The sequence below is a fragment of the Carcharhinus amblyrhynchos genome, chromosome 1, assembly GCF_965287045.1.
Source record: "Carcharhinus amblyrhynchos chromosome 1, sCarAmb.v2.hapA, whole genome shotgun sequence".
In the NCBI taxonomy this organism is placed as follows: Eukaryota; Metazoa; Chordata; class Chondrichthyes; order Carcharhiniformes; family Carcharhinidae; genus Carcharhinus; species Carcharhinus amblyrhynchos.
Window position 1 is genome coordinate 22904070 of NC_137324.1, and position 19030 is coordinate 22923099.

General features: G+C 42.1%; 1 protein-coding gene across 2 annotated transcripts in view; it reads right to left on the minus strand.

Moving 5' to 3' along the window:
- Positions 1 to 19030, minus strand: part of ddrgk1 (DDRGK domain containing 1) — a 103700-nt gene that overhangs the window by 58828 nt on the left and 25842 nt on the right. The window contains exon 2 of one of the 2 annotated variants that reach the window (XM_080197229.1): positions 190 to 342. In XM_080197229.1, coding sequence (XP_080053355.1) covers positions 190 to 342 — 153 coding nt within the window. The remainder of the gene's footprint in view (positions 1 to 189; positions 343 to 19030) is intronic. The other variant, XM_080197320.1, reaches the window with a different exon arrangement.

Genomic DNA, 19030 nt, shown 5'->3' on the forward strand with positions numbered 1-19030 from the left:
TCCATGACTTGGTGCACCCGGGTGCCTTTCTATCGGACTGTTGCACAAAACAGGACTTAGCTCTTTTTAATGATTAACCGATGAGAACATGTTGGAATTTCTCACTAGCATCTGCCAACTTGCAGAACTCAAAGCATGCTCTATTCTAAGAAATTACCAAAAGTACTTATAAAATTGCTGATTAATTACATTGGGCATCCTGTTCTGCTTCCAGAAGTCTGCGAGCGAGAAGTCTATTTCTGAGATTGCGTCGTACCCGAGGTGCACCAGCTGGCCGATCTTCATTAACAGGCCGAGGCCTTCCAGCAGCAGCTACGACATTTCGTTGGTGGTTCTGATCTGCTGAAGTGGCAAAGAATAAAAATCTTTAAAATCACTATCACTTATAATCAAACATTCTTAAATTGTACAAGCAAAGCATTAAAGAGTGATGACTAATCTGACCTCAAGGAATCTACACCCAACACAGGATCAAAAGTTCATATGCAATTTAAAGCTTATTTATTAGTGTCACAATTAGGCTTACATTAACACTGCAATGAAATTACTGCGAAAACCCCCTAGCCGCCACAATCTGGCACCAGTCCAGGTACACTGAGGGAGAATTTAGCATGGCCAAAGTACCCATCCAGCACATCTTTCAGACTATGGGAGGAAACCAGAGCGCCCAGAGGAAACCCACGCAGACTTGGGGAGAACATGCAGATTCTGCATAGACAGTGACCCAAGTCAGAAATTGATCCCTGGTCACTGGTGCTGTGAGGCAGCAATGCTAACCACTGCCACCGTGCTATCCTGCGGATGGGGAATAAATGCTGACCAGGCAGCGAAGCCCATTCCCACAAATGAAAAAAAAAGTCCATTGCGTTAGTGTCTTGATGATTATTAAAAAGAAAAACGCTGGTGCTGTAGAAACATAGAAACTAGAAGCAGGAGTAGGCCATTCGGCCCTTGGAGTCTGCTCTGCTATTCATCCTGATCATCAAATTCAATACCCTGATTCCTCCCCCAGCCCTCACAATATCCCTTGATCCCTTTAGCCCCAAGAGCTACATCTTATTTCTTCTTGAAATCAGACAACATTTTGGCCTCTATTACATTCATCATCCATTGGATGAAGAAATTTTTCCTCACCTCAGTTTTAAAAGGTTTACCCCTTATCCTCAAACCATAACCCCTGGTTCTGGATTCCCCCCGCCATTGGGAACATTATTTCTGAATCCACCTTTTCTAACCCTGTTAGAATTTTATAAATTTCCAGGAGGTCCCCTCACTCTTCTAACTTCCACTGAATGTAATCCTAACCAACTTAATCTCTCCTCATATGACAGACCTGCAATCCCAGGAATCAGCCTGGTAAACCTTCATTGTACTCCCTCTGTAGCAAGGACTTTCTTCCGCAGATAAGGACACCAAAACTGCACACAATACTCCAGGTGTGGCTTCACCAATGTCTTATACAATTGCAGCAAAACAACCTGTCCTTTTACTCAATCCTCTCATGATGAAGGCCAACATACCATTTGCCTTCTTTACTACCTGCTATACCTGCATGCTTACGTTCAGCGACTAATGCACAAAGACTCCAAGGTCTCGTTGAGTGTCCACCTCTCTCAATTTACACCCATTCAAGTAACTACCTGTCTTCCTATAATTGCTACCAAAGTAGATAATCTCACATTTATCCACATTATACTGCATCTACCATGCAGATGTCCAAATCATGGTAAAGCATCTCTGCATCCTCCTCACAGCTCACTTTCCCATCCAACTTTGCAATCAGCAAATTTGGAGACAATACATTCAGTGCCCTCTCCAAATCATTAATATATGATGTGAACAGTTGGGGTCCTAGCATAGATCCCCATAGAGCCCCACTGGTCACTGACTGCCAATCAGAAAAAGACCCATTTATGCCAACTCTTTGCTTCCTATCTGCTAACCAGCCTTCTATCCATCTCAAGACATTATCTGCAACCCCATGTGCTTTAATTGTACATAGTAGTCTATTATGTGAGATCTTGTCAAAAGCCTTTTGAAAGTCTAAAACAACATCCACTGGTTCTCCTCAGTCAACTGTACTTACTACATCCTCAAAGTATCCAATAGATTCGTCAAGCAGGATTTCCCTTTGGTAAATCCATGCTGTCTTTGTCCCGATTATACCGCTGCCTTCCAAATGACGAAGTTATGAAATCCTTGATAACGGACTCTAGCAATTTCCCCAGTACCAACATTAGGCTCACTGGTCTATAGTTCTCTATATTCTCTCTATCTTCTTTTCTGAACAACGGGCTTACATTAGCTACTATCCAATCTGTAGGAATTATTCCAGAGTCCAAAGAATTTAGGAAAATAACTACGAATGGATCTACCATTGCCAAGGCCACTTTAAGTACTCTGGGATGAACATAACATAAGAACATAAGAAATAGGAGCAGGAGTAGGCCATCTAGCCCTTCGAGCCTGCCCTGCCATAGTTGGGTGGATTAGTAAATTTGCTGATGACACCAAAGTCGGAGGTGTGGTAGATAGTGAGGAAGGGTGTCTTAGTTTACAGGGAGACTTGGACAAGTTGCAGAGCTGGGCCGAGAGGTGGCGGATGGAGTTTAATGTGGAAGAGTGTGAGGTAATTCACTTTGGCAGGAATAACAGATGTGTAGAGTATAGGGCTAACAGTAGGACTCTGAATAGTGTGGATGAACAGAGGGATCTAGGTGTATGTGTACATAGATCCCTGAAAGTTGGGAATCAAGTAGCTGGGTTGTTAGGAAGGCATACGGTGTCTTGGCGTTTATTGGTAGGGGGATTGAATTCAGGAGCCGCAACGTCATGTTGCAACTGTACAAAACTCTGGTGCGGCCGCACTTGGAGTATTGTGTGCAGTTCTGGTCCCCACATTATAGGAAGGATGTGGAGGCTTTGGAGAGGGTGCAGAGGAGGTTTACCAGGATGTTGCCTGGTATGGAGGGGGGGTCCTATGAGGAGCGACTGAGGGATTTGAGGTTGTTTTTGTTAAAAAGAAGGCGGCTAAGAGGGGACCTTATTGAAACATATAAGATGATTAGAGGTTTAGATAGGGTGGACAGTGATAGCCTTTTTCCTCGGATGGAGAAAGCTAGCACGAGGGGGCATAGCTGTAAATTAAGGGGTGGTAGTTATAGGACGGATGTCAGGGATAGGTTCTTTACCCAGAGGGTGGTGAGGGGTTGGAATGCCCTGCCTGCTGCAGTTGTAAATGCGCCTAGTTTGAGGGCGTTTAAGAGGTCCGTGGATAGGTTTATGGATGGAAAGGGTTTGGTTTAGGTTAGAGGGTCATTGCTTTTTAACTGGTCGGCGCAACATCGTGGGCCAAAGGGCCTGTTCTGCGCTGTAATGTTCTATGTTCTATGATTATCAGGACCTGGAGATTTGTCTGCCTTCAATCCCATTAATTTTCCCCAAAACCATTTCTGTGAGGCAACAATACTATCCACTGTGTCACAAACTGTTCTAGATACTTCGATTTTAGCTAAAATAGGGTGACAGAAAAAAACAGAGACAAAAGGATGACTGATATGTGATACTACAGGGCCACTGATAAACCAGCATGTCTGGTTAGACTGGATGGTGCAAAATTGATAGGATTGATAATTGAAATATTGTATTTTGGAACTAGAATTTTTAAGGGTAGATTTTTCAATCAAAACAGACAGATAACACTAAAGTAAAATTCTGCCATTCTGTTGAAAGGTCACAGACTTCAATTGTTAATTCTGTTTCTCACTCTACAGATGTGGCTAGACCTGTTGGGTTTTTCCAGCATTTTCTGTTTTATTTCAGAAACTGTACGTTATGTTGAAAAGAACACATTTTAATATTTATTTCTAAGTCGCGAGTTTCAATTTTTTTCACATTTCTCATATCTGAATATTTCAAATATTTCTGAAAAAAACTCAGATGACGTCATGAAGACTTTCCAGATTTGAAAAAATATATAATTTACATCTTCAACAGGAAAACATACAAGAACTGTTCTCCAGGGAGAAGGTTTAAAACTGTTGCACAAGGGGAAAAAAAGACGTGAAAAGATATAAAGTACAAAACGTCAAGAGAATGCTTATTCAGCCTCAGTACAATGACGAAGACTGCAAGGACATCTGAAGCACGACCTTTCACTATTCACTGCCAAAATGGTAATGAACAATGAAAATCCAAAATAAAATCTGATGGCCTGTGAAACAGAAATCTTACCCAGATCCACTTATATCCAACCCAGCAGGGTTAATGATACTGATCAATTAAGTTTTTTTAAAGTCAAAAGACTTGCTGTTTAGGTGCACTGGCCACGCTAAATTCTCCCTCAGTGTAGGCGAACAGGCGCCAGGATGTGGCGACTAGGGGATTTTCACAGCAATTTCATTGTTGTGTTAATGTAAGCCTACTTGCGACACTAATAAATAAACTCCACTTATTTCCAACCCAGCAAGTTAATGATACTCATCAATTCTCTTCTCTGATGGACTGAAACCAGTCCATCTCACCACATCACCAATGTTCCCTATTATTTTACTAACTGCAGTGCTTACCTCTATCTTCAACTAGAACATTTACAGGAACTTTCAGTTCTGTAAAGCTCCTTGAAAATGTTACAATAGAAGTCACATTCAGGAAATTGTGCTGACAGATCTCAATTTTCTTTGGTATGGGGCTTTTGTAAATGCTAGCTTTTAGTGTCAGACAAGTATGCTGTGGAGTCCAGGTACTCCTTAAAATCCAATTCTTTGACCAAGTTTTGGTATGTGTGGCCCTTGTTCGGCATCCTTTTTTTTTTAAACTGATTACATCTCTGTGAAGCGACTCGTGATGTTTTTCTACACGTTTGTACATTGTTGTTATGAAAGACATCTTAACTCAAAGTATAAGTGTTTGCTATGTTTCTATGTAAATGAAATTAAAATGGCTTTGACGGTACAATTGAAAAAGATTGAGACATTACATTTTTGATAATAAAACTCGATATGAATGCAAATTTCCTGATTAAAAACAGACAGCAAAGGAACAGCAGCAAGCCCAAAATGTTCAGAATATTTACATGGTGCAAGCTACATAGTACCTTTTAAAAAGAAAAATCCCTTCTGCTCAGCAGATTCTTAGAGCTGCTACTCAGGGCTGAATATAAAAAAAGACAATCACATGCCAGTATCTCACTGTCAGACTTCGCTGTAGTAACACTGTTGTACTTAGTTGCAGCAGTATGCTGCCTCACAACTGGCTAAGATAAAAAAAAAGTGAAAATGCATGGTCTTGAAAATTGCCTACATATCAGTAATAGGCAACCTCGGTTAGCTGAGTGGCCCATCTTCATCTCATGGGCTGCAAGATTGAAATCAGGCTTGTTCGCTAACCATGACCCCATGAATAAAATTAAATACTTAACAAATATTTCATACTGTGTTATAGAAAATATTCTATCATTTACATAATAATAGAACTTCAAATGGTAAAGATAAAATAAATATTTATACTTTAGGTGCAGTGAGCACATGGCTCTCAGTCAATGTCATGTGCATTCAGCACACACCTTACTACATCTGCCCTTGCTTTACATGCGTATCATTTCAGTCATACCAGTAGGAAAGAAAATTACATGGATGAAAAGCAGCTGAATGTGACAACTACATGTGGGCAATGGTGAACCAAAGTTTCATGGGCCACACTCAAAACTCAGATGGGCCGCACATGGCCCTCGGGCTCTCTACAGTAAAAATCATAGAATTTCTGTGCTGGCTCTCTGAAAGTCCCCTTTCCTGCTATTTTCCTATAGCCTTTAAAGTACTGCAAATATTTATTTATATCCCTTTAATACTGTCAATATCCAAACATCCAAAGTAAAAAACAAACCAGTCTCCTAACCTCCCTCATTATTCTTCAGATAATTGCATGTCAATATCTTTGGTTATTGACTAATTGGGCAAAAATAATTTCCCTGGGTCAATGTAACTTAACAAAATCTATTATCATTTGACTGCCTTATTCAATCAAATAAAACATGTTTGTTTTTTTAATTCATTTGTGGGATATTGGCATCATCAGCATTTATTGCCCAAGCCTAGCTGCTCTTGTTCAGAGGGCAGTTGATAGTCAATCACATTGCAATGGCTCTGGACTCACATACAGTAGGCCAGACCGGGTAAGGATGGCGGATTTCCTTTTCTAAAGGACATCAATGAACCAGATAACTTGTTCCAACAATCAGCACTGTCATCAGTAGATTCCCAATTTCAGATATCTTTTATTGAATTCAAATTCCACATATGCCGTGGCAGGATTCGAACCCAGGTCCGCAGAATATTGGCTGAATTTCTGGATTAATAATGTAGCAATGATACCACTAGGCCATCACCTTCCCTGGAATGTCTCATTTTTAACTACTATCACCATATAATGAACCCCTGGCACTTCCCTTTTTGCATCCTATGGTCTTTCCTAAAGAAAGGAACTAAAACTGCACATAACATTCTGCCTCTGCACAACTTGAACATGACCTCCACACTCTTTCACAATAATAAGAATGCAAATTACAAAAATAAATCGAGGATGTAGAGTAGTTACCTTAGAGACCTCAACAGCAAATATAAAAGCAACTCAAAATGGAGCAAGTCATATACGACACTCTCTTACAGCCAATTACAGAATAGCATTGTAGAGGCCAGGGGAGTAATACACTACACATTTCTCCATGTTGAATATCTTTGGCCGATGTGTCCTTTTCATAAAGCCATGAAATAACAGGTGAAGGTTTATGCTCTAGTTTCATATCATAGTGGATTACTTTTTTGGTTTTTCTGAAATCAATCTTCTATAAATGATTTTAAAATGTAAAGGAAAAGTTAGATTTGAAATCTTTGTGCTGTTACTATTTGGTAAATTTTGTTGCAATCACGTACCAGGAAGGAAGCACTCCAGTAACACTGCCAATCAAGTTTGTCACTAAACATAACTTGCTGTAGGCCAATAATCTGAACTTAGTCTTCTGAGGCGACTTCCTCGTCAAGGCTGTCTTCAGATTTGCCAGAAAGCTGGACTTTAGATATCTAATGGTTTCAAAAAATATAGCAGAGTTGAGGAAGGCAGGTAATGCAGGAGTCCACTGTGCCATCCTCCTTTCTAACATATATACTGTTTTGGATACTACTGGGGGAGATAACTGTGCAGGGGAAAGCAACGGTAGGCAACTCCTTGGCACTACGCGTGATTCTGCTGCACAAGAGGGAAGGAGGAAGAACGCCTCCTTCGATCCTCCCAACAGACGATAAGCCAATCCATCTGAGGCCAATGATATTCAGGGGGGTTGGCAGTGGCAGAGATATGTGCAATGGTGACCTCTGCTATAATCTGCCAGCTTTCAGGAGAATTTAGGCCTAGGAGACCTGGTGGGAAACAGATCTTGCTTCATAATAATTTCCCCTCAAGAGTGTGGTTAGAATTAATTTTTAGCTCATCAAAAAAGAAAAAAAAATTAGCATGATTCTCTCCTGTTTTCACACCTGTTTGGCATTTCAAATTTTTGTGGCAAGATTCCCCCCCACCAACCCCCCAGCTAGTGAGTCTGGAAGGCATATGTCTTGTGGCCCAATTAAGGCACAAGGGAGTTGGGCAAGGTTGGATGGTATTTATTTTAATGCAAGGAGTCTTACAAACAAAGTAGATGAATTGAAGGCACAAATTAAAACATGGGGTTATGATGTCATTGCTGTCTGAGGCATGGTTGAGGGGGCAGCAGGCAACTCAGTTTTCCAGGATATAGCATGTTCTGGCGAGACAGGAATAGAGGTAAAAGAGGAGGCAGGGGAGTGGGGGTGGTCGCAATCGTGGAGGATTAACTTCCTCAACATTAACTAGGGGTAGTCATTATATGAAAGTTTTAGAGGAAGCTATGCAGGTGGTCAGGAAGGCGAATGGGATGCTGGCCTTCATAGCGAGGGGGATTGAATATAAAAGTAGGGAGGTCTTGCTGCAGCTGTATAGGACATTGGTGAGGCCGCAGCTGGAGTACTGTGTGCAGTTTTGGGCGCCGCACCTGCGCAAGGATATTTTGGCCCTGGAGGGAGTGCAGAGGAGGTTTACTAGGCTGATACCGGAGTTGAGGGGATTGAGCTATGAGGAGAGGCTGAATAAACTAGGCTTGTACTCGTTACAGTTTAGAAGAATGAGGGGAGATCTCATTGAGACATATAAGATGATGAATGGGATGGATAGGATAGAGGTGGAGAGACTCTTCCCGCTCAAAAAAGACAGTAGGACTAGGGGGCACAGCCTCAAGATAAAGGGGAGGCGGTTTAGAACGGAGTTGAGGAGGAACTTCTTCACTCAAAGGGTGGTGAATCTCTGGAATTCTCTGCCCGTTGAAGTGGTGGAGGCTGCCTCGCTAAATATTTTTAAGAAGCGGGTTGATGGGTTCTTGATAAGAGAGGGGATTAAGGGTTATGGGGAGAGGGCGGGAAAGTGGAACTGAGCCACAACAGATCAGCCATGATCTTATTGAATGGCGGGGCAGGCTCGAAGGGCTAGATGGCCTACTCCTGCTCCTATTTCTTATGTTCTTATGTTCTTATGAAGAAAATAGAAATGGAGATGGAGCTGGAAGGTCTGAAACAGAAAGGTTAACTTGTCATTCTCTGCACAGATTCCTGTTCATGTCCATCTCTAGTTGTCCTCCTGAAAAGTACTACGAATTGATGGAACCAAATGTGGCAAAGTAATATGTTGACACTTATCTGTCGAGTTCACTGGGACATCTTGTGGCTCGTTTAGGGAGATAAATTATTGGAGAGGTTAATGATTGCAATTATACTCAAATATGTCAGAATTGCAGGAATAAGAAGTAATATAAAAGCATCAATGCCATCATGTCCAAAGTCAGTGTTTCATATTTTATAGACAAGGTGGTTTTGACTGGCAGGGAGGGGGTGCGCGGAGAGATAGGGGTGGGAAAGACTATTTAGAAATCATGAAAACACAAATGGAAATGGTCAATTGTTTTTCACGTGGTTTTCCTCATTTTGCTCATATATTATAATGATTTTGTACACTTTTCTTCTGGCTATTATTTTACAGAATACACTACTATGCTTCTTCTGGGAGCACAGTGTAAAGTAAGGATGCTTTCTCTGAGAATTCTTGGTCAGTAATTTTAAAAAAGTTTATATTCTTCCCACCCACACAAAAGAGAGTTAAGTTTTATGAAAGCTGTACAGACACAACAAAACAAGGAATCGCAAGATAAAATCATCAGCACCACTTCACCATACGAGGTGACAGAATAATGCGCTGTGCCAAAGGAGAGAATGAGCACAATAAAATACTGAAAGGAGCTTCAAAGCAAAGTACTTGCCTCTCCCAGATGGCACACTGGTCAATCTCAAAACAAGGAGAGGGTGTGTGTTCTCAGTTATGGTCACCTCACCTCCTGGTTTATCCAAGTTACACCAGGTTACCATATTCCCTAACTTAACATACCATCAAATACAACGCACAATTTGCTAACTAAAGGTCTTCCTCAATTTCAAGCAACTTCAAATATCTTCTCTTTTCTCCTGCTAAGGCACTTAATTACACCAGCAATTCTCCAGTATTTCTCCCAAGTAGCCCGCCATGTTTCAAATGAGTGTCTAAACAGCGAGTGTCAAAAGATTACTCAACCATCAACAGCATGACATCTGGCCCTGCTCCAGCTTTCACATGACATCCTCACCCAGTCAAGGAGTTTCCCCCAACTCCTTTCAAAGAGTCATTCCCAACAATCAAGAACAGGAAACTGGTCTTCTTAGAACATAATAAGAACATAAGAACCAGGAGCAGGAGTAGGCCATCTAGCCCTTCGAGCCTGCCCCACCATTCAATAAGATCATGGCTGATCTGTCGTGGCTCAGTTCCACATTCCCGCCCTCTCCCCATAACTCTTAATCCCCTCGCTTATCAAAAACCCATCAACCTGCATCTTAAAAATATTTAGCGAGACAGCCTCCACCACTTCAATGGGCAGAGAATTACCACCCTTTGAGTGAAGACGTTCCTCCTCAACTCCGTTCTAAACCGCCTCCCCTTTATCTTGAGGCTGTGCCCTCTAGTCCTACTGTCCTTTCTGAGCGGGAAGAGTCTCTCCACCTCTATCCTATCCATCCCATTCATCATCTTATATGTCTCAATGAGATCTCCCCTCATTCTTCTCAACTCTAACGAGTACAAGCCTAGTTTATTCAGCCTCTCCTCATAGCTCAACCCCCTCAACTCCAGTATCAGCCTAGTAAACCTCCTCTGCACTCCCTCCAAGGCCAAAATATCCTTGCATAAGTGCGGCGACCAAAACTGCACACAGTAGTCCAGCTGCGGCCTCACCAATGCCCTATACACCTGGAGCAAGGCCTCCCTACTTTTATATTCAATCCCCCTCGCGATGAAGGCCAGCATCCCATTAGCCTTCCTGACCACCTGCTGCACCTGCAGGCTGGGTTTTTGCGACTCATGCACAAGGACCCAGAGGTTCCTCTGCACCATAGCCTGCTGCAGTTTTTCGCCACAAAAGTAATAGTCCTTCCTACCATTATTCCTACCAAAGTGGACCACCTCGCACTTGCCAACATTAAATTCCATTTGCCAGTTCCTGGCCCAGACTCTCCACACCCTCCGCGCAATTTGCCATTCCACCAATCTTGGTGTCATCAGCAAATTTCGACACCATACATTCGGTTCCCTCCTCCAGATCATCTATATGGCTGAGGCCCCAGCACTGACCCCTGGGGCACTCCACTAGTCACCAACCGCCAATCCGAATAGCACCCATTAACCCCCACTCTCTGCCTCCTATTTGACAACCAATCCTCTATCCACGCTAACACCCTACCCCCAACTCCATGCCCCCTTACCTTCTGCAATAACCTCTTGTGAGGTACCTTGTCAAACGCCTTCTGAAAATCAAGAAAGACCACATCCACCGGCTCTCGTCTATCCACCGCCCTAGACATATCCTCATAGGACTCCAATAAATTTGTCAGACACGACTTCCCCTTAACGAAACTGTGCTGCATCTGCTCTATCAAGCAATTCCCCTCAAGATGTCTCGCTATTTCCTCCTTGATGACGGATTCTAAATTTTACTTACAACAGACGTTAAACTAACCGGCCTATAATTCCCTGCCTTTTGCCTGCCACCCTTCTTAAACAACGGCGTAACATTAGCCGTTTTCCAATCTTCCGGCACTTCCCCGGAATCCAGTGACGTTTGGAAAATAACCACCAAGGCATCCACTATCACCTCCGCCATTTCTTTCAGAACCCTTGGATGCATTCCATCCGGTCCTGGGGACTTGTCCACAATCAGTCCCTCCAGTCTGTCGAGCCTGACTGGAGATCAATCTCTGACTGAGAATCAAGTCTGGGGCCTTGTTAATCTGTCTGACTCACTAACAAGTTACATCTACTCAATGAATCGTGAATCACCAAGACACGTAGTTGCTGCACACCTTGTGTCAATTCAAATCTTTATTGTTTGCTGGATCTGTGATGGATCAAAGTAAAAGGTGGAGAGCAAAAATCTACCACATGGGAAACAATTTAACATGCAGGTAATTAAAATATGCAACTCAACTACCTTGTACATAAAACTACGTTTTAAATTTGCTCACAGGGTGTGGACATCACTGGTTAGGCCAGCATTTATTGCCCATGAGAAGGTGGTGAGCTGTCTTCTTGAACCATTGCAGTCCATGTGGTGTAGGCACATCCACAGTGCTGTTAGGAAGGATGTTCCAGGATTTTCACCCAGCAGCTGTGAACAGTGATATATTTCCAAGTCAGGATACTGTGGTTCTTGGAGGGGAACTTGCAAATGACAGTGTCCCATGTATCTCCTGTCCTTGTCCTTCTTGGTTGTAGATGCTTTGAAAGAAACCTTGATGAGGTCTGCAGTGCATCTTGTAAATGACACACACTGCTGCCACTGTATGGCGGTGGTGAATGGGGTGCCAATCAAGTGGTTGTTTTGCCTTGGATGGTGCTGAGCACTCATCCAGGCAAGTGGAGAGTATTCCGTCACACTCAAAAATGAGCCTTGTAGATGGCAGACAGGCTTTGGAGTCAGGAGGTAACTTACACTCCACAGAATTCCCAGCCTCTGACCTGCCCTTGTATCCACTGTATTTATATAGCTAGCCCAGTTTAGTTTCTGGTCAATGGTTACCTCCAGGATATTGATAGTTGGGGATTCAGTGAAGTTAATGCAATTGAATCAGAGAGAGGTTAGATTCTCTCTGACATAGAAACTAGAATCAGGAGTAAGCCATTCGGTCCTTTGACCCTGCTCCGCCATTCATCCTGATCATCGAATTCAATATCCTGATTTTCCCTTTAGCCCCAAGAGCTATACCTAATTTCTTCTTTCAATCAGACAACGTTTTGGCTTCAACTACATTCAGCGATAGTGAATTCCACACACTTACCACCCTCTGGGCAAAGAAATTTCTGTCGGGAAAAATATACAAAAGTCTGAGGTCACGTACCCACCAACTCAAAAACAGTTTCTTCCCTGCTGCCATCAGACTTTTGAATGGACCTACCTTATAAGAAGTTGATCTTTCTCTATGACTTTAATACTATATTCTGCACCCTCTCCTTTCCTTTTCTCCTATACACTCTATGAATAGTATGCTTTGAATAGCATGCCAGAAACAATACTTTTCACTGTATCCCAATACATAAGAGTGAAGTGGTTCATTTTGGCAGGTCAAATAGGATGGCAGAATATAATATTAATGGTAGGACTCTTGGCAGCGTAGAAGATCAGAAGGATCTTGGGGTCCAAGTTCACATGATGCTCAAAGCAGATGCGCAGGTTGAAGCTGTGGTTAAGAAGGCAGATGGTGTACTGGCCTTCATCAATTGAGGAATTGAGTTTAGGAGTCAAGAGATAATGTTGCAACTATATAGGACTCTGGTCAGATCCCACTTGCGGAGTCCTGTGCTCAGTTCTGGTCGCCTCATTACAAAAAGGATGTGGAAGCCATAGAAAGGGCGCAAAGGAGATTTACAAGGATGTTGCCTGGATTGGGGACCATGCCTTATGAGGATAGGTTGAGGGAACTCGGCCTTTTCTCCTTGGGCAGACAAAGAATGAGGGGTGACCTGATAGAGGTGTATAAAATGTTCAGAGCTATTGATCGAGTTGGTAGTCAGAGGCTTTTTCTCAGGGCTGAAATGGTTGCCACAAGAGGACACAGGTTTAAGCTGCTGGGGAGAAGGTACAGAGGAGATGTCAGGGATAAGCTTTTCACGCAGTGGTGGGTGCGTGGAATGGGCTGCCGGCAACGGTGGAGGAGGTGGATTCGATAGGGTCTTTTAAGAGACTTTTAGATAAGTACATGGAACTTAGTAAGATAGAGGGTTATAGGTAAGCCTAGTAATCTCTAAGATAGGGACATGTTCAGCACAACTTTGTGGGCCGAAGGACCTGTATTGTGCTGTAGTTTTTCTATGTTTCTACATGTGACAATAATAAATAAAAATCAAATCATTGTAGTGTTAATGTAAGCCTTACCCGCAACTAATAAATAAAATCAAAAATAATGTTTTTATATACTCAGCTACATAGCAAGTCAAGTACAAAATATTTAGTTCAATTATTAACAATGCTCTCAAAGGTGGGACTAATGCAAAAATTGCTTTTCTACATGAAACCTGTAATTCATAGGATGGTTTTGTGTGGTTAATGATGTCAGTTACACTATTTCATCCTAGGTTTCATTCATAGCTCCTGCGATAATTTTAAAATACTACATATTACACCTTGGTTATATCCTGTTTGAAAGATAGTCTGAAAAATGTAATTTCTATTCCACTGATTCAGCTTCTTATAATACAAAAATATAGAGATTAATTTCAGAAAGTATCAAAAAATTCTCAATGTTCACAGAAAAACTAATAAGTGCTCCCCTGGAATGGTGATCTGCTGTTGTTTTATTTTCTCTGCACCTCACACAGTTAGTGCTAGTTTGCATCCATTTATCTCCACCTGTTTTTTCTACAATTTCTACAAATCTCCCTTTATCTATTTTCCCTCTTCCATACATTTTCAATTCTCTCATTCTGCTGCCTACATGGTCCCCTGTCTGGTGTGCCTCCTTCACTGTGTTACTATCAAGTTTTCTTTCCTTTTTTTGCCATTACATTGCAACAGAGAGAGGTTTCCAGAAAGCAAAAATGTGAGAAATAAGATGACAAGCTGAGTAGAAAGAAAATTCAAAATGAAGGACAGAGTTCATGTTCTGAAGTTGTTAAACTCATACCCAAGCAGAAGATGAGGTGCTGTTCCTCTGGATTGCATTGGGCTTTACTGATGTTGTAGCAGGCAGAGGAGAGAAACGGAACCCAGGTTCGATTCCTGGCTTGGGTCGCTGTCTGTGTAGAGTTTGCACATTCACCCCACGTCTGCATAGATTCCCGCTGGGTGCTCCGGTTTCCTCCCACAGTCCAAAAGACGCGCTGATTAGGTGCACTGACCATGTTAAATTCCCCCTCAGTGTACAGGCACCGGAGTGTGGTGACTAGGGGATTTTCACAGTAACTTCATTGCAGTGTTAATGTAAGCCTACTTGTGACACTAATAAATAAATAACTAACTAAGATAGTGAATTGAAATGGCAAGTGATCAGAAGGTCAGGGGTCATGTTTGCTGACTGAGCAAAAGGTATTCCATAAAGCGGTCACCCAGTCTGTAAAGAAGACAGTGTTGTAAGCAGTGAATACGATTAAATGCATTGAATAAAGTGAAAGTGTTTTGAGCCATGGACTCGAAGAGGGAGGAAGTAAAGAGGTAGGTGTTGCTGCAATTGCATGGGAAGACGTTACGAAAAGGGAAGACAAGTGCTGGGGGCTATGAAGGAGTGAACAAGGGTGTCACGCAGGGAATAGTCACATTGGTCGGGGAGGAGGAAGACGTGATTGGTGGTGGTCTCATGTAGAACTTGATGGCAAAAAATGGCAAAATGATAATCCCTTGAATAGAGAGGGGTGGAAAGTCAGAACATGGGGATCCCCATCATAGTTCTTGGAGGGAGGGGAAAGGGTGAGGACAGAAATGTGGGAAATGGTTCAGACATAGCTAAGTGCCCTATAAACCACAGTGGGGGAGGGGAGGTGGAGAATCTTCAACAAAGACATGTCAAAAGTGCCACAATGGAAGGTGACATCATCAAAACAAATGCAACACAGATGGAGAAATTGAGACTGAAGTGGAGTTCTTGCAGGAAGCAGGGTGTGAGGAGGTGTAGTCAAGGTAGCTGTAGGAGTCTATGGGCTTGTAATGAATATCGATAGACAGTCTATCACCAGAAATGGAGATAGAGAAGATAAGGAAGGGATGTGTCGAAGATGAACCACGTGGAAATTGGAAGAAAATTTGAGGAATGATTCCTGTTCCAGGTAAGAGCTCGAAGCAGCACTTACACAGTCACCAATGTACTGGAAAAAAAAGCCTTGGGAGGGGGCAGGAATTGAAACAAGGAATGTTTCACTAACCCCACAAAAAGACAGACGTACTCAGAACCACTTGGCTTGGGGGAAGTGAGACAAGTTAAAGGAGAAATTGTTCAACGAGAAAATAAGTTCAGCCAGGCAAACAAGGGTGGGGAAAGTGCTGGGTCTCCATTTAAGGAAGTGGAGAATCCTCAGAGCATCCTGGTGGGGGAATGGAGCTGTGGAGAGATTGGACATCCATAGGGCATCAGAAGAATTACAAATGTAGGTGGGAAAAGACTAAACAAGGGGAGAGAGAATGGAGTCAAGATTTGAAAAAATAAATTTAGTGAGGCAGGAATCAGCTGAAATGATAGGTCCATCAGGACAGCCCTGTTTGTGGATTTCGGGAAGGAAATAGAAGCTGTACAGGGTTGGAGGAAATCATGAAGTTGGAGGCTGTGGAGGGAACATCTCCAAAGATGAGGATGTGACCATCCTGGAATTTTTTTTTCCCCCATTTATTCATCCATCCCTAGTTGCCCTTAGAAGGCAGTTGAAATTCAACCACATTGCTTTGGCTCTGGACTTACATGTAGGCCAGACCAGGTAAGGACAGCAGATTTCCTTCTCTAAAAGGACCAGATGGGTTTTTCCAACAATTGACAATGGCTTCATGGTCAACAATAGATACTTAATTCAAGCTGTTTTTTTAAAATCAAATTCAAATTCCACCATCAGCCACGGTGGGATTTGAACCCGGGTCTCCAGATCATTAGCTGAGTTTCTGGATTAATAGTCTAGCAATAACACCACCAGGACATTGCCTCTCCCCAAGTTTTAGTAAGAAGGGCAAACTTACTAATCCTACTCCCCACTTAGTCATGTATGTCGTTTATATAAATGACCCAACATAGATCCCTGTGGTACGCTACTGGAAACTGGTTTTCAGTCACTATATCAGCCTTCTGTCATCACCTTCTGTCTTCTATAACTGAGCCAATTTTGAATACACTTCATCAAATTACCCTGTATCCCATGTGCATTTACCTTCTTTACAAGTCTCCCATGGGACCTTGTCAAAGGCTTACTGAAATCTATATAAAATTACATTAACTGCACTATTCTCATCTACACAGATATCTAGATGAGATTGATTAGTTAAGAACTGTATCTTGTCATGTTTAAGGATTGTTCAATTGGTAAATGTTAAGCTAATTCACTTATTATAGTTAAACTGTATTGTTAAATGAAGTTTGCTTTGATAAAAGCTTTGTAGTGGCAATAGAATCACAGTTGAGTGAAACATCATATATCCTTACATTAATGGCAAAATAGCCTAGCCTAGCCTAGCCTACAATATACCTTAGGGTTTCTGATCTTGTACCCTAACACCAGAGACTTAAACCCATTTTAAATATAGTTAGCAAACCCAGGCATACTTGTTATAAATTAGTGAAAGAAGTCCTGAAGCTTTCAGCAACACTTTACAGAGAGAGATTCTTTAAACAGCTCTAGCCACCAACTCTAAAATGAAAGAGAAACTGTTTTCCTGCTACATACCTAATTCCTCTTGTTAACATTACCACGTTACCAGCTTCCATTACTTTAATTGAAACAAAAAGCCCAGGGGTCCGTTCTCATTTATAAACAAAAGCCCATTAGCCCTCTGCTGAATAAACACTACATGACTAAAATAATTGTCCTGCATTCTCAACTTTATTCCTTCCAGATATACTGACTCCCTGTTGAAAAAAATCTGAACTTTAAAATATAAGAACATAAGAACAAGGAGCAGGAGTAGGCCATCTGGCCCCTCATGCCTGCTCTGCCATTCAGTAAGATCATAGCTGATCTTTTCGTGGATTCAACTCCACTTACCCACCTGCTCACCATAACCCTTAATCCTTTTAAGGTTCAAAAATTTATCTATCCTTGCCTTAAAAACATTCAATGATGTAGCATCAACTGCTTCACTGGGCAGGGAATTCCACAGGTTCACGACCCTTTGTGTGAAGAAGTTCCTCCTCAACTCAGACCTAAATCTGCTCCCCTTTGTTTTGAAGCTATGCCCCCTAGTTCGAGTTTCATCCGCCAGTGGAAACAACTTCCCTGCTTCTAACTTATCTATTCCCTTCACAATTTTATATATTTCTATAAGATCCTCCCTCATTTTTCTGAATTTCAAAGAGTATAGCCCCCCATTTACACAGTCTCTCCTCATAGCCAATCCTCTCAACTCTAGAATCAACTGAGTGAATCTCCTCTATACCCTCTCCTGTGCCTTTCCCAAGTAAGGAAACCAAAACTGTACACAGTACTCCAGGTGTGGCCTCACCAGCACCTTATACAGCTGCAACACAACCTTGCTGTTCTTAAATTCCATCCTTCTAGCAATGAAGGGCAAAATTACATTTGCCTTCTTAATTACCTGCTGCATCTGCAAACCAACTTCTTGTGATTCATGCATAAGGATACCCAGGTCCCTCTGCACAGCAGCATGCTGCAATCTTTTATCATTTAAGTAACAGTCCATTTTGCAGTTATTCCTACCTCACATTTTCTAACATTGTACTCCATCTGCCAGACCCTCACTCACTCACAGACTACCTACAACCCTTTGCAGACTTCTACAGAAACATAATATATCAATAGCACATAATGGATTGGATGGTCACTGCAGTGAAATTACTCCGCGCTTACACCATCATCCAAATCCAGCACTTAAATTTGTTTTTTTGTTCAGGAAACCATCCCTTTGTTAATTTAGGTCAATTTTGCAAGTCAGGGAAATAAGCAGGACAGTCACTGTTGAAACTACCCAGGACCCCAACATGGGTTTCTGCTAACAAACTAAGAGGACAGAAACAGTATCCATCCATGTAGCACCAGCATAGTGTGCCTACAAACTTATGGTACAAATTTTATTGTTTAAGAGACCCCAGAAGGGAGGAAAAGATTGTTATAAAAGACTGGCATCGGTAACCATATTGTTTGGCCATGGAAAATTCAACCCTGGAACCTGGCTGTGTGACTATACCTAACTCCAAAGTCTCTTCAGGTTGCAGCAGTTCGGGGCCTCTTCTAAACTGATTTGTTGAACCAAATACAATTTGTTATTTAAAGCAGAAAATAGCAGTCAAATTTTCAATAATTTTAATGAACATAAGAACATAAGAAATAGGAGCAGGAGTAGGCCATCTAGCCCTTCGAGCCTGCCCCGCCATTCAGTAAGATCATGGCTGATCTGTTGTGGCTCAGTTCCACATTCCCGCCCTCTCCCCATAACTCTTAATCCCCTCTCTTATCAAGAACCCATCAACCCGCTTCTTAAAAATATTTAGCAAGGCAGCCTCCACCACTTCAACGGGCAGAGAATTCCAGAGATTCACCACCCTTTGAGTGAAGAAGTTCCTCCTCAACTCTGTTCTAAACCGCCTCCCCTTTATCTTGAGGCTGTGCCCCCTAGTCCTACTGTCTTTTTTGAGCGGGAAGAGTCTCTCCACCTCTATCCTATCCATCCCATTCATCATCTTATACG